Raw genomic sequence first — 14,844 nt, 5'->3', positions numbered from 1 at the left:
AAGGCACTTGGTGTAGGGGAGAACCAGCAGGAGGAAAATCTAAAAACGAGACTTGGAGCTTTTCTGAGAGCACCCCCCTGCCCCCAGTTTACCTAGCAAAGCTTATTGCTTTGATTCACCTTTGCAGGAGATGTGCTTTTGTACTGTTTCAACGTTCATGCATCACATTCATTTGCAAAGCATAGTGTGTGCTGGAGAAGGAAAGCCCTCTGGATGTGCGCAGGTCTGCACAGCCAACTTGTCCTGATGACATCCAGCCAGTGGGACCTGGATCTCCTCACTCTAGTCCTGCAGCCCCTCTTCAAGTTCTCTCAGCTCAGTTTCTCTCTCTTCCCTGACAGCAAACATGGGTTCCCAGGAGCCCCTGGTCTCTGAGGAGCTCAGTGCCTATGGAGCTCCAGACTTGCTCTGAGCACAGGTCCCCTCCCCAGGCCAGGCTTCAACCCAGTGTGCTCACTGTGCTCTTTGCTCTCTTCTGTTAAATGGGCAGGGACATGGCCAAGCCATGCAACCCAGGGCTAATGAGATCGTCGGGGATGTCATCAACAACATGACCATTTTGGTGTTGGCAGAATCACTAGATGAAAGGAGCGATCACAGTGCTGCCTGGCTTCTACCCAGCCCAGCCCAAAGTCCCAATGGAACCTGCAGGCCTCGGATAGAATTTGTTCTTGCCAGAGTCCATGTGTCTCAGTGCCAGGTCACACTGGGGAGCTGGGATGAAGAAAACCCAAGTGCTCCCAGACGCCCTAGCGTCTGTGAGCTAAAGAAAAGGAGTCTGTGGCTGTGAAGTAAAAGGAGCTTATACAGATGTGTGGCCCTCGAGGGTGGAGAGCCTGCTTTGGGGGCTTATGTCCTGGACTTGCTTGTCAACACCAGCCAGCCATCCTGTCCTGCCCATAAATCTGAACTCTGTGAAAGGGGGATTGGTCCTTCACCACCCTGCAGAAATTACAGGCTTTTATTTTCAGTTTAAGGACCAGCAGGAACTACCCATTCATAACTAACTGCCCTGGGGTATGGGAATGAGACCAGGCAGACCCTGGTTGTCACATGGACAAGGACAGGAGCCTGTATCTGCTTCCTTGGTTCTTGGGTCTGCAGGACCGTGAGGATTTGCGGAGTTACTGATTGCTGCCTGCCTTTCCCAAGGTGCTGGCAGGAGCTAGGCAGAGTGAAAAGAGGGCAGCTGTGCTCGCTGCCTGGCATCTTCCTGCTGTCCAGGCAGGTGGCAAGCCAGGATCCCCGTGGGAGGCCTGTTCTCGCCTGCCATTAGTGCCTCTTCCTTCTAGAGACTGGCGTGGGTGTAGGCATGTATACATGTGCCAGTTGTGCACACAGATGGGCAGCTACGTGTTAAGGTATAGCTGTTTTCCACGTGCCCTTCCGAAGAGCAGGTGACTCTGAATTAATGTGACTGGAGTGAAAGGTGAAAAGTCTGGGATAGAGGATGCAAGTGCTCAGTCCTTCCCAAGCACCAACCTCCAGAGCACAGACATGGTTAAGAGGGACAAACTATCACGTGGTACCACTGACCGTGTATTTCATGTTTAAAGAGCTATATTCTTGCCCCTGGTTCCTGCCCACATATTCTTGCAGCAAGACTGCTGGCTGGAGTGAGCTAGCACCCCCTCCCAAGCAGGTCTCCAGTGAGACAATTGGGTCACTCCTCGTAAAACTGGGTGAGAGCCAAGGGAGCAAAGTTCACTCCAGGGTCGCGAGTTCCTGCCAACTTCTGAGCAGCTGCTTTGTTAGCTGTGGCAGAAGGGTCAGACTGTGCCATAATTGTTGTTAAAAACAAAACACGACCACCTTCCCCTCTGCCCTGCTGGCTGTTGTTCGTCGAGTTTTATCGACGCAGTCTTTGGGGATACCTGGGAGGTTGCCAAAGGCCCGCAGATTCCTTCCTCACAAAGTCCTGACTCCTGGTCCTCCAGCACCCATTTATGCTCTGGTCTTCAGTGCACCCCTTTGTTCCCTGGGCCAGACTACTGAGAAGCAACGCGAGCGACATGAGCAGTTTGCCTCTGGAGTGCTTCCCGTCTTCTTGGGACAACTGCAGAAGTGATCGTCCTAGTGCCAAGTGAAGGGCAGCTGTCCTGTTTGTCCAGAGGCACACAGAACCTAGTCAAACTGTTTGAGGATCCCACCTCCTATTGTGACCAAGCCTGAAATCAAACTGAGAAAAAGCCACACTGCGTCACATGGGCTGAGTGGGAGGGGACTCTCTGCACGAAGGAACATTCTAACAAAGACAGAGCTTGCCTTTGGTGTGGACTGTTGGTGCTGAGGCGGGAGGCATGGGGTTGCCCTCTGTGGGCTGGGTCTCCAGGCCTCACAAGGTCCCCTGTGGGGATGCTGCTATTTCTAAGATGCAAATTGCACATTTCCTAGATTTTGTACCTGGATTTGAATAAGGGAGGAGAACAGGGATAAATTACTTGTAGTACAGTTTGAGATGGGCCTCAATGGTACGTCAAACCTTTTGATCGTTCCTAAATAAAAATGTACATATTATTTTCCATCTGTTGACTTCTTTTGTGGGAGAGTCAGGAAAACAAAAACCAAACACTGCTTATACATCCTGTGGGCTGAACTGACCACAAACTTTGGTGGACAAGTGGAGAAGGTCCCCTCACTCTCTCCATTCTAGTTCACTGGCTTCCTACATTGCTGTGCTCACTGTCACGACTTCCTTGAGAATGCTGTAGGATTTCAGAAGTTGCACTAATAGGGGAAGGCAAACTGCATCAGACCTGGAGCCATCAGGTATCTAGTGAGAGGTGACTGGCAAGGTGGCCTTTTTCCTATGAGCAGAGCTTGTCCATTGCTATGGGCTGGCAATGTACAGTAGGACCTGGGCTAAAACCATCTTGCTTTGAATTTTGCAACTGAATTTTGTTGGGGGTAGCCCCAAGGACCTGTGGCACCAGGAAAAAGGGACCCCTGACAAAATCACCTGGGGCAGACATACAGTCATGATTGTGGTTGCAGCTATACACCAGGGCCTATCCTTGGACCTTGCAGAGGCCACCCTGGCCCTAGGGAAATAGCTGGGTTGACTCAGATGACCAAAGTGGTGTGAAACCCCGAAGCCCATCAGGTGAGCCATGGTGGCTCACTCGGGTAACTGGCAGTAGTGGCATGCGTGGGTTGCTGTGGCTTCCAGGTAGGGAACGGAATGCTCAGATTAGCCCCTGGGGGACCCAGGGAGGAGAGTACTCAGGCTGAGGGCTTGACCCACTTAAGATGTGAAGGAGGCATGGCCTTGCTCACTTTGCTAGTGGAGGGACATCCTGATACTGTTCTTTTCCCTCAACAGACTCACTGTGGTGAGATGGCAGGTAAGTTAGAAGACTTTCCAGCCCCAGCTTTATCCCTCAAGTGAAGTCCAGGATGTGCCTGGTAGGAGGGCGCCTCTTGCCTTTTCTGCTCAATAATTACTAATGGCTTTTCTCAACTGAGATCGCCAACTACTCCTGCGGTCTTCCTGGAGAGCAGCCTTCTGTCTTGCAGCAGGAAGCTGAAGGCCCCGACCTTGCTGGCAGTGCTCTCCATGTGTGTCCACTGGGCAAAAGCTGTTGAAAGCTAGTCTGCTCCTTTGACCCTTTCCACTTGTCCCTGGTCTGCCAGCCAGCTGGGAGGAGGGCCACTTCTCTTTGCCTGCATTCCTGGTACCCTTCACTTCCCCTTCCAACCCTCTTTTGGTTTCCTTTGCCAAAGTCTGTGCTTCTCAACCCGATCACTCAGCCTCATCACCCAGGGAACTCGCTAACACCACCCAAGAGAGATTTCCAAGGGCCAGTGCTTTTCAGAGGCTCCATGGGGGTACCAGGTGCTACCAGAGCTGAGACGTCCAGTGGGTGGAAGGCAGTGCCACCAACTGTCCCAGGTGCACAGCCTGCATGCAGGTGAAGCAACTGACCACGAGTGCCAAGGCATTCAGTCCAACAAAGATGGTCCCCACGCGTCAGTCAACAATGGTCAGGTCTGGCTGGAGGAATATGAAATGAAACTCATCTGTATGTTCGCTTGACTGTGAATATTTTCCCCTAGAAAGGATTCAAAACAGCAGTAGAGGCTAAGGCAATGTGGCCAAGAGCCCACAACAGCCTGTCTTGAAAGCTAAGGGAAGGCAGAGCTGGCCTGCCTCGGGCCACTATCCAGAAGGACACTTGTTCAGTCAATGAAGGCGTGTACTGATAAAAATTACAGTGGTCAGCACCAGCAAGCGCTCATCACACGGCGACATAGATGGGCCCTATCTGCAATGCCGGCAGACCTCTCCCTGCTCCTGGGAAAAAAGAACCTGGAGCAGGAAAACAGGGATTCCTACCAACCACCTCTTTGTGTGAAAGAACCAACTCCTCTCTCCACAAGATGGTAGAACTGTAGGATAAGGCAGAGGTGGCCTCATAGCTCCCGTTAGTCCAGAAGGAGTATCTGCTTGACCTGAGGTTTCCAGAAACATCACACCCAGCTTCTATTGCCAAAGCAATCACCAGGCAACTGGCTTTCCTGAGCCCCCCCAAAAGCATACAAGTTAAAAGGACATGAGGATGATTTATTTGGCAGTCAGATCTCAAGAGGGCAGCAGAACTAGCAAATGGCCAACCCTGAGCCCACATGGGCAGTGGGTTTGCGTGTGCTGAATGCTGGCTATGCTATGAGGCACCTTTGCGCCCACGGGCCTGGACCCCAGCCTCTGTCCTCAGAAGTGGGGGCTGCCTTCCTGAACTTTCCATCTCCGTCCTTGCATGTTTTTACCAGCTAGACAGAAGTTGAGCTGACCATGGGATGCCAGCAGCTTGGGTCAGCACCTGACTGCCTGACTCCCCTACCTGCGAGGCAGTAGCTCCTTAACCCCCTTCCTGTTTCTAAGGGAGAGCATATTGAGTCTTCATTGCCTTAAAAAAAAAAAAAAAAAAAAAAAAAAAAAAAGGCTCACCAGGATAGGCTTGGCGGTTTCTTCTCCCACACCACACTGAGCCTCACCCCACACAGCTGGCTGCCGCTCTCAAAGGCTCTGCTCTGAGATGGCCCCCTGAGGGTGAGGACAGAGGAGTGGGTAACTCAGGTGCTACCACTGAGAAGAAAAATAATACTGCTATTTTTATCATGATCCCCTGTATCTTCCAGGCTGGGTAGTATTCCCGGCCGTGGGCAACATGCCCTTGTGCTGTGTCCTCCTCCTCTGGCAGGGCAGAGCCCCTCTCCTCACAGGCCCTGCATTCCTCCACCCTGGCTCCAGGGCTAAACTGCGGGGGCATCACCCCTCACCCTGCCCAGCTGTGGTTTTAAAGCTACAGGACAATGTAAACTTTGTTTCCCTGGCCCACCAAGGCGGCTCCTCCTCCTCCGCTCAGGAATGCCAGCAGCTCCTTGAAGCCTCCTGTGCGGCTAGCTGTGGCAGCCTCTCTCCAAGGGGCATCGGCCCTGCTTCTGGCCCTACAAGAGGGAAGAACCCATCTCCAGAAGTCAGGGCCAGATGTGTGTGCTTAGTGCGAGACACAGTACAGTTTTTGCCTTCACCCAGGGTTGGGCATGGAGGCCCAAAACAGTACATCTCATTAATGGCTTGGTTTTGTCGAGCATTCCCGGCTGGAATCCAGGCTCCAGGCTGCAAGACCAGGAAGGCTGCCACAGCAGGCAGCTTCCACGAAACCCAGTCCAAGGCATCCCACGAGGCGCGCAGCACCTGCCACTCTAACCAAGCAGGGATGCAACTAGAGGCGGTTGTCTCCATTGACCCGAGTCCTCCTTGGGGCCCTGCACAGAAAGGAAGAATGTCCTTACTGGCAGTAGGACCCGACCCAATGGGGCAGCCCAAAGCAACACAAAGCTTTGCTATCCAGGAAAGACACTGGAGAGCAGGCCCCAGCCTCTCGGAGCTGGTCTTCCTGGATCCAGCACCCCTCTTCCAAGCTGCACGTTGACCACCTTCCCCTACCTCCCTCACCTTCGCTCCCGACTGTCGAAGTGGTCTGGGAGATGCTCCTGGGAGATGCGCAAGTCCTCAAATGGCTGCTGGTAGCGTGCCTCGAAGGAGCCTTCCCGGGTCCGGCCATGAAACAGCTGGCTGGAGGCATCTGAGCTCCGCTCTCGCAGGGATGCACCACCGAAGGGACTGAGGTCACCATTCTCCTGCTCAAAGAGGCAAGCCAAGGGCTCCTCCGGACTTCGGGAGGCTCTCCGCGTCTCCCAGGCTAGCCCACCCACCCTGCTACAGTTACCTTGGCAGGGAAGATGTCGATCTTAATGAGCAGGGAGGCCAACTCCAGGTCTTCGCTGTAGTTGTTCTTCAAAGGCACCGCTCTGTACCCTAACAAGAGGAAAGCCTGCCCTCAGCCCACAAGGGGACCAAGCAAGAGGTCCAGCCTCACCCTGGCAGCAAGGCCACAGGATGTTATGTTGAGGACAGGTCCTCACCTATCTTCAGGCCTTTCACCGGGAAAGTAGCCTGAGCCAAGAAGTTCTGGTCACTAAACATATCTTCCTCATATACCACAAAGCGAAGGAAGGCAAATTCAGGATTACTGATCTGGAACTGGAAAGGCTTGGCCGGCCACACAGGGTTCAGTCCATTATCCACTGTGAAAGTAGGGGCAAAGGTTTCAGGACACTACCAAGAGGATGTGGGGAGAGGACCTCAGTGCCCCCGGAGGGTGAGGCGGTGACGGGGAGGGCAGACTGACCCACAAACTCTGTCTTCTGTTTGGTGCTGTCATACTCCGCTCCAGCCACCTCAATCTCCACAAAAGGACACACGATGCCTCGGCCATTCTTCGGCAAGTGCCGGGCCCCCAGCACCTGCGAGGCAGGCAAAGGTGAGGAGGGACTGTCTTCCTGCTCCAGCAGTCTCCACTGCAGGAGACCTAGGCGGTGAATGTGCAGGGACCGTGCGCCCTCTGCTGGGCCTCAAGGATACTGCCCATTAAGTCAGGGTCCTAAGGGGGTCCGAGCAACTACTGCCTATACCAGTTCATTTACACTTGAGCCAACATTGTTATTTGAGTTTTGCAGTCCACTTTATGTTAAATCCATTTCAACATGGAAGTCTTTGAAATTACTTCCCTTTAGGACAAAAAAAGGTCTCTCTGTGGCTGTGCACTGTCCTCCACGTGCCCGTGGCCCCTCACTCCTCCAAGGCTCTGCTAGGGTCTCTCCCACCCCGAACTCACAGTACTGGGCTGGTTCTCTCGCAGCTTTTCGGGGGGCACGTGCTGGGGAGCTCGGGGAGCCTGGGGTGCACAAAGGCTGCTGCTCTTCCCCGCTCCTGCAGACTGGTTCCTGGCTCATCAGCGGCCCTAGCTCCAGCCTCAGCCTTTCTGACCTGCCTACTCTTGCCAGGCAGTGGCTTCCTACAGCTTGGCCTTACTGGAGCCTGACTCCTGGGTGCCAAGTCAGGGTCACAGTCAGCCCAGCCCCACAGCAGGGACCCATACCTGACTTTCTACCTCAGACAGCTATGTCCTCAAGGGCAACAGCAGGCCAGCTGCCATGCCCCTGAGACCCAGAAAATGCTGCTCTCCCTGGTTCTGTACTCTTGCCCCACGCACACCAGCAGCCTCCAGCTCTGATGCCTGAAACAATCTCTACTCTCAGACAGCTCAGTGTCAACATTTCTTAGCCAGCCGGGCACAGTATAATCCCAGCTGCTCGGGAGGCTGAGGCAGGAGGATCGCCAAGTTCAAAGCCAGTCTCAGCAACTTAGCAAGGCCCTAAGTAACTCAGCAAGACCCTGTCTCCAAATGAAATATAAAAAAGGGCTGGGGATGTGGCTTGGAGGTTAAGTGCCCCTGGGATCAGTCCCCAGTACCAAAAAAGAAAAAAAAAAAAGAAAAAAAAAAAAAAATTCCTTAACCAAGAGCATCCCTTACCCACCCTGAAGCCCACAGGTAAGTACTACCCACCTCGATGCAGATGGCACAGGGCTCAAGTCCACGGAGGCTACTCTTGTCAAAGGGGTCAAAGGCCTCGTCTCGCATGGTGCTTGGCTGTAGCACGTAACCACAGTGTCCACCAGCCATGAAGAGGGCCTGGTTCATCTGCATGGGCTTGTCTGTAAGAGCCAGTTACCATGCATCCCAGTCCAACTGCCCCAGGTCTCCCCTTGCTGCCCAAGGGGGACTGCCTTACCTGGGGTTTGGAAGTTGAGGGCCACAAGTTGACTGCCACAGATCCACATGGGCAAAGGATCATAATTGGAAGAGTCCAGCCGCTGGCCCTTGGGGTAGATGCGGGAGAGCTGCAGCCGATTATACTGGAGAAACTTCTTGCCTTTGGCCTTGTTCACATATTTCTCAGCCTTGGTTTCCGGGAAAGACGACATGTCCCGGTAGCAGGCACGTTCTGTGCCAATCTCTGGGCCAAACAGGGAGACTCAGTCTGTCCCCAGGCACTGGTGGGAGGACACTAAACACTCCTCTTGCACCAGCTATGGAGAATGCAGGCACCACCAGGCCCCAGGCCCACACACCCGCCTGCGCCCCCAGCCTTACTCTCTTCATCGAAGGGAACAGGCCGGCAGTAGACGACAAGCTCAGAGAGCTCGAGGGCGATCTTCTTCCTCCGTTCCATCATCTTCCCCTCAGTGAGCTGGTGACACACACAAGGCCCTGTAGCCCCAGGCTAGAGCCCTGCCCAGGAGAAGGAAGCCCCTGCCACCTTGGGCACGCCTACACTGCAGGTGCTCTGGGGCCCTCTCTCCATCCCCTGTATCTTCCAGACTCCACAAGACAAAAAATAAGGTCACAGTCCTCAGCCCAGAATCATCATTATTCTGTCCCTAAGGACAAACTTGTCCTCATACTTGTCCTCCAAGTCTCTTGAGAGGGTAGAATTCGCATCACCAGCCATGTCCTAAATGACCTCTCAGGGACCCCAAGGTTAGCCAGGTTCCTCAGTGTTGCTTTCTAATAATTCCTTACCCAGTCTCATCCCAGGGCAAAAACTCCTTACCAGAGATCATTCTGGGGACTCATGCCCCTGGCTGTCTGTCTGTACCTAAGGAAGCTTCTCACCACCTCAGCTACAGCACAGCTCCCTCCTCTCCATGCCTAACCTCAGCCGTAGAAACCCAGTCTCAAATGCCCTTCCACCCCGTCTCCCCTGGAACTCCAGTTGTCCCCATGTTTCTTCTATTGGCGGCTCTTCTATTCAGATTCTTCCTTCCCTTTTCAGCCTAGACCCAGGATCCAGCCCTTCAGCCTCCCAGTCTTTCGGCACCTCATCTTCCCGAGCATACCCCTGGCAGGCCTGAGCACCCCAGGCCTCCCTTGCGGTGCCTGTTTTTCTAAGCAGCTACAGATCTGCCCATCAAGCCCTGGGCAGCAGCCTCCTAGCAGGAGCTCCCTTACCCTCGAGAAGGCCTGTTTCCAGGCTTAGTGGAAGGGTTTCACCCAGGATGGTCCTTCTAACCCAGCTTTGGCTTCCCACCACCCACCCAGCCCCAGCTTCCACCTCGCCCTCACGGCCGGCTGTTCAGACCCCCTCCCCTCCTGCCATCCCACCGGCTGTGCTGCTTCCATGCTTCAGCTGTGTCACCAGGACCACCTGCTGCTGCTCCATTGGGTGGAGACCTCCAGGTTCTTATATCACTTGGCTGCACCTCTGCAGCTATAACACCAGAGCCCGACCTCCCCAGCAGCCTCCAGTCTCTGCCGGTGCTTCCGGGGCTCAGAGCTTCACGGGAGATCCTTCAGGAGTCCACCCCAGGCCCTCTTCCTACCCTACACCACCGCATCCCACCTAGGCCTCGAGTACCCATTCCTGCTTCCAGCCCTGGACTTCTCTTGGCTCTCCTTGCCTTGTGCATCAACCTGGTCACTAAGAAGACTCAGATGACGCGGTGTCTCAAACTTAGCATTTCCTAAGCACTCCATACTGTTCTTCTGTTTGCTTCTTCTGGGTCCCAACCTAAGGCAGGGGCTGTGGCACGGTGAGCAGTCAGCTACGTGCTATACTGAAAGGATGGCGCGGGGAGTTGGAGGCCATGGCTCCCTGACGGACGCCCACGCTGCCCACCCAGCGCCCACCAGCACCCTTCAGGTTCCTGAGGCTCTCACCCTGGCATCTGCGGTCTGGGCCACTTCTCGGATCTTCTTCACCCAGTCCTGCAGCTCCTCCTGGGAGTCAGCTGCAACATCCAGGGACCAGTGGGCCACTGACGTCAGGCTGATGGAGAAGACGAAGAGCCGGTTGTTCTTGCCCTCAGGGCGGATGGCTGGGGGGTGAGAAAAACAGCCGTGTCCCCTTCCACACCCCTGGCACTGGCTCGAGTGGAATCTATCTCATCCCGTTTCTGCCTCACCACACCTTTAGGTGGGTTAGACCACTGCACAGACATTTTTACAAACATTTCAACTCAGACACAAGCCTGGTGGAACCAGTGTTCCACACCCAGCTCTGCCCAACCCAGGCCACACCTCAGGTCGGGTCTCCCACCCCATCCAACACTCTGTGGCACACCCCATCAGAACTACGGGTGGCAGCCAGCCACAGAAGTTTTGCTCTCTGATGATCCTGCCTGACTCCACAGTGCCTGGCACAGAGTGAGCACTCAGGGGCCACAGAGAGCCTAGGGAGTTGGGGGTGTCCAGAATGTGGGGGAGGGGATGTGGAGTGAGGGCGGCCTTTGAGGGTTCAGTCATTTTGGCTTCCTCCTCAGAAGAGCCTGACCCCCAAGGAACAATGTGCAAGCCTAGAGGGAAGGATGGGGGCTCACCAATCTGACAGGTAGGCACATCCAAGACCCCCCGCAGCAAGTCCCCCAGAGGGCTGTTCTCGTCCAAGTGCTGTGGAAGCAAAGCCCACAGGATGGTCAGCATGGCCACTGCTCCACCTGTGTGAAGCTGCACATGAGTGACAGGCGTTTGTGCACACACAAGCAGGCTTGGGACCATGTGCGAGGGACGTGTGCAGAGGAGGACCTGGGGTCAGGGAAATCCCAGGCCACCGTGTGGCTCTGGACTCACCTCCCTCTCAGGCTCCAGGGCTGCTGGGCTGACCATCTCTTCCACATAGTTTGACGGGAACCACAGCTGCTTCTTCCCACCATAGTCCCCTCGCCACCTGTGGAAACCAGGTGCTGACCCTCAGCAATCATCCCAAACTCCCACAAGGACAACAGCCTTAGCTGGGGACTCCCACATCTAAGGTAGGCCAGGGCAGGCATTGCTGGTGCACACAGGGGACACACACTCCACAGAGCTCACGGCCGAAGCCCTCTCAGGGCCAGCACCTCTGGGGCCCTGGACTCCTGGCCCACCGCATCAGATTATCTGGCTCCAGGAGCAGGCTCACCAGCCTCCATCTTGTTTCTCTACGTTCTGGATGATGGCACTCTTGGTGAAGGTCAGCTCGTCCTCTCTCTGGGCCTTGTAGTCAAAGAGGGCTTTGACTGCACACTGCAGGGTGAGACGCACGGGTTAACGCATCCCCACCGCTCCTGAAATGGCTGGGACCCTATCATTCCTCATCTCTGAAGAGCCCCTGGCTACTGAGGAGAGTGGGTAAGAAATAGGGCAGCGTCTCCATACCTCAGAGTAAAGAGCAAAAAGAGGAAAATCCTGTATGACAGATCTCCACAAGAGAGCAACTGGCCAGTGTGCCTCCCACCCCTGTTGCTACTCACGGAAGAAATGGGGTCACCCCTCAGGAACAATCTGAAAGGGTCAGTGCTAACTCAAAAGACAGGTCAGCCCTGGGAGAGCTGCAGTCATTTGCAAACCACAGATCTTTCACAACCTCTTAGGCCTTAGAAAACCACAACCACTTCTCCACACAGACCACAGATGGACCCAGAACCCAAAAATGCAAGGCCCAAGCAGCTGGGGATCCCCCCTGCCTTAGCTTCCTGTTCGAGGGCTAATCTGTACCTTGAAAGTCGGCATAGGGTTTGCCTCCACATAGAAGCCAGGGTTGCGGCCTTCGTACAGGGCCCCATAGTCAGGCTCCTGGAAACAGGACACATTGAGATCTATGAATGCCGCAAAGCAGGTGCTTGTACTCATGGGCCCCCTTTTCCCAGCACAGCTGGCCTTCACCTGGCCCCCCTCAACAAGTCCCTTCACTGACACATGGTCCACTGGGAGCCCACAACTGGTTGGTGCACAGGGGCCTCTCCTTTCTGCACATTCGATCTCGAGGTACACGTGATTCTAAAATCTCTACTTTGGCTCCTGAGAGGCTTGTAGCTAGGTCCCCACAGGCAGCAGGGACCGTGACTTTGTTGGTAGCTGAACCCAATGTCTAGAAGAGCCCCCAGCATGCTCCTGCCTGTCCAGGGCTGCCTATGTCCCCTCATGACAAGTTTCTCTCAGCTCTCCTGTTCGAGACACCCTCCTACTCAAGGCCATGGCCTGGGTCGAGTTGTGGTCATCCACTGCTCTGTGAGTCCTGCCTTCTTCCTTTGCTAGCGTCCAACCTGGCCCCCAGGAGGGCATCTGCACAACCACACCGTGTGGCCTGTTCTCCTCCAGGCGGACAGTCCCGGCTAGGCCTGCAAGGGAGTTCCTGGCGTCTGTGTACTTCTCCCTCTGTGAGCTCACCCCACACCTCGGCTCGCTGGTTTCCTGACTGAATGCCCAGCCCCATCCGTGCAGATGCAGTTCAGACGTCACTCCCTCCAGGACACCTTCCTGGTGCCCAGTCTATGACTCCCTCCTTGGGAGCTTCGACAACACACCCTAGGACTCGGGTCAAGCACATGCAGTGACCAGTAGGCTTTAGGTCGCTTCCCCACAATCCCCTTACGGCTGTGCCTATCTTCTCCAGCGCCTCCTCATTGATGGGGTAGCGCAGCTTCATCTTGCGGTACAGCGGGTGCTTCTCATAGTAGCTGATGAGGTCGACGAGGCTGTCGAACTCTGAGTTTCCCAGCATCACAGTTTGGCCCTCCTGTTGGACACGGCAGTGCTTGATCTTGCCTTCGGCCCTTCACAAGGACAGGATGGTCACATGGGAGTCAGGACAGCGCAGACTCAGGTGAGGCCCCATATCCGCCCACAGCTTCCCTGGCCTGACCCCTCACCGGAAGGAGATGGCATATGAGTTGGGCTCGCTCCGTTTCCGCACCAGGAAGGCCCCGTCCCGGGGCACACGCATCAGCATGTGCTCGGCCTGTGCTCTGGTCAGGCTTGCGTGGTACCACCTGAGGACAGATAGAGTCAGCTACAGCCAGCCACCCAAGTTCCTGCCCACCAGGGCCTGTCCTCTCCCTTACTCTTTGCTCTCGTGGGCGTTGGTCTGTGGGACAGGCTCTGAAAGGCGCATCTCAAACTCATTGCAGCGCAGGGGCACCTGCTGATAGTGTGTGATGAGGTCGTAGAGAGAGTCAAAGACGAGGTTGTCCGTCAAGAAGAACTTGGGGGTTCCAGCATCCTGCCGGGAGTGGATTCGGCAGTGCTGGACTTTCCCGTTCCGCCTGAGGGAAGGAGAGGATGGAGGGAGGCATGAGACACAGGTCAGGGCTCCAAAGACCAAGTTTCACCCCCAAGTGAGGCATCAGCTCTCAAAGAGGAAGGCCAGCCTCCAGAGGAGCTCAGGGAAGGGGCAGGAGGCCTTCGAAGGGGCTGAAAATGTGCAGTCACAACACACGTGGAAGAAACCACGTTCCACACAGAAGCCTGGAACAAGGGCTCCAGGGGTCAATGTGGCCGTTTCTGGAGGTTATGGCTACATATGTGCTGACTGAGCACGTGCGACACACTGGGAGTGGGTTACCAGAAAGACAGCGTGTAGTCACCCACGAAGGTCTCACTCTCGCGCACTAAGAAGGAGCCATCGGGAGCCCCAGTCTCGATGCAGTACTCAGTGAGCAGGCGCTCTGCAATGTGCCGCCCGTCCCGCCCCGCGCCGAGCTTCCCGTGGAACCACTTCTCATTGGAGTGCAGCTCTGTGCTTCCACTGGCCTGTGCAGGCGAGGGCACCAGCAAAGATTCGGTGACTCTGACCCCAGCCCCGACCCGGCCCGGCCCAACCCCAGGCCAACTCCTCACCTCCTTGGGCTCCTCCTCATCCTCGTTGCCTTGGTCACTGCTGGTTTCCTCAGAGTAGTAGATCTTGCTGCTGGTCAGAACGAAGTAGTGGGGATACCACTCCTGGAACAGACCAAAGGGACTTGTGAGTCAGGGCCCTCATCACCCTGCCGCACCACACATGCCCAGCCCAGCCAGCCCAGCCCAGCCGGGCCCCGCCCGGGACCTCACGTGGTTTACGGGATCCTCCAGGTAGAGGATGCCATTCTTGATGGAGTTGCTGATGTCGTTCTCAGAGTACATCACCGAGGTGGGCACCTCCTCATAGGCACTGCCCTCAGCCAGCTTCTTGTGCTGCACGGAGCGGGCCAGGTCACTCGGTGCCTGCTCTAGTCCTAGTTACTCCTCCTGCGGGAGGGCTAGGTCCAAAGCAAACCCGGGCCGGGAGACACTGCAAGTGTGGGGCTCCTCCCTCCAGCCCTCGCCCTACCTTGATAAGGATCTTCCTCTTGAGCTGGTTGGGTGATGGGAGCCCATCAGCAGCAATGTCCACAGGCTTGGTGAGGAGTGTGTCCCCAAGCACCTTCTTGAAGTGCTGAGCCATGTTCCTCTGCTGGGCAATGCTGCAGTGGTCCTCAATGGACAGAATGACAGGGTACCTGTGGGGCATGAGTGCAGTGATACAAACCCTACAATTCTGTGGGGCAAGGCTCAGTCCAAATGGCCCCCACCCACAGCCCTAGTGCTGGGAGCCACCGGCCTGGGCGCATCCTATATCCAGGAGCTCTCTCAGAAAAGAGGTGGCCGTGGCCACAGCCGCTGGTGAGACGGAGGGGCAGCTACAAAACACCGGGAACCAGGCGGG

General features: G+C 55.6%; 1 protein-coding gene across 1 annotated transcript in view; it reads right to left on the bottom strand.

Moving 5' to 3' along the window:
• Positions 1–986: 986 nt before the first annotated feature.
• The window catches only part of PLCG1 (phospholipase C gamma 1), a 36,490-nt gene continuing 22,632 nt past the window's right edge, over positions 987–14,844 (bottom strand). The window contains exons 14-33 of the mRNA XM_079126900.1: positions 14,470–14,638; positions 14,211–14,333; positions 14,001–14,102; positions 13,726–13,913; positions 13,226–13,426; positions 13,034–13,153; positions 12,757–12,937; positions 11,880–11,957; positions 11,305–11,408; positions 10,977–11,073; positions 10,727–10,796; positions 10,068–10,225; positions 8,502–8,598; positions 8,140–8,364; positions 7,914–8,062; positions 6,696–6,810; positions 6,430–6,591; positions 6,234–6,322; positions 5,960–6,144; positions 987–5,769 (exon numbers count right to left, since the gene is read on the bottom strand). Of these exons, the coding sequence (XP_078983026.1) occupies positions 5,727–5,769; positions 5,960–6,144; positions 6,234–6,322; positions 6,430–6,591; positions 6,696–6,810; positions 7,914–8,062; positions 8,140–8,364; positions 8,502–8,598; positions 10,068–10,225; positions 10,727–10,796; positions 10,977–11,073; positions 11,305–11,408; positions 11,880–11,957; positions 12,757–12,937; positions 13,034–13,153; positions 13,226–13,426; positions 13,726–13,913; positions 14,001–14,102; positions 14,211–14,333; positions 14,470–14,638 (2,656 nt within the window). The 3' untranslated portion in view covers positions 987–5,726. The remainder of the gene's footprint in view (positions 5,770–5,959; positions 6,145–6,233; positions 6,323–6,429; positions 6,592–6,695; positions 6,811–7,913; positions 8,063–8,139; positions 8,365–8,501; positions 8,599–10,067; positions 10,226–10,726; positions 10,797–10,976; positions 11,074–11,304; positions 11,409–11,879; positions 11,958–12,756; positions 12,938–13,033; positions 13,154–13,225; positions 13,427–13,725; positions 13,914–14,000; positions 14,103–14,210; positions 14,334–14,469; positions 14,639–14,844) is intronic.

The sequence above is a fragment of the Sciurus vulgaris genome (genome assembly GCF_902686455.1).
Source record: "Sciurus vulgaris genome assembly, chromosome: 2".
Classification (NCBI taxonomy): domain Eukaryota; kingdom Metazoa; phylum Chordata; class Mammalia; order Rodentia; family Sciuridae; genus Sciurus; species Sciurus vulgaris.
The sequence above is the reverse complement of the archived record's forward strand: the minus strand, read 5'-3'. Positions and strand labels throughout refer to the sequence as shown.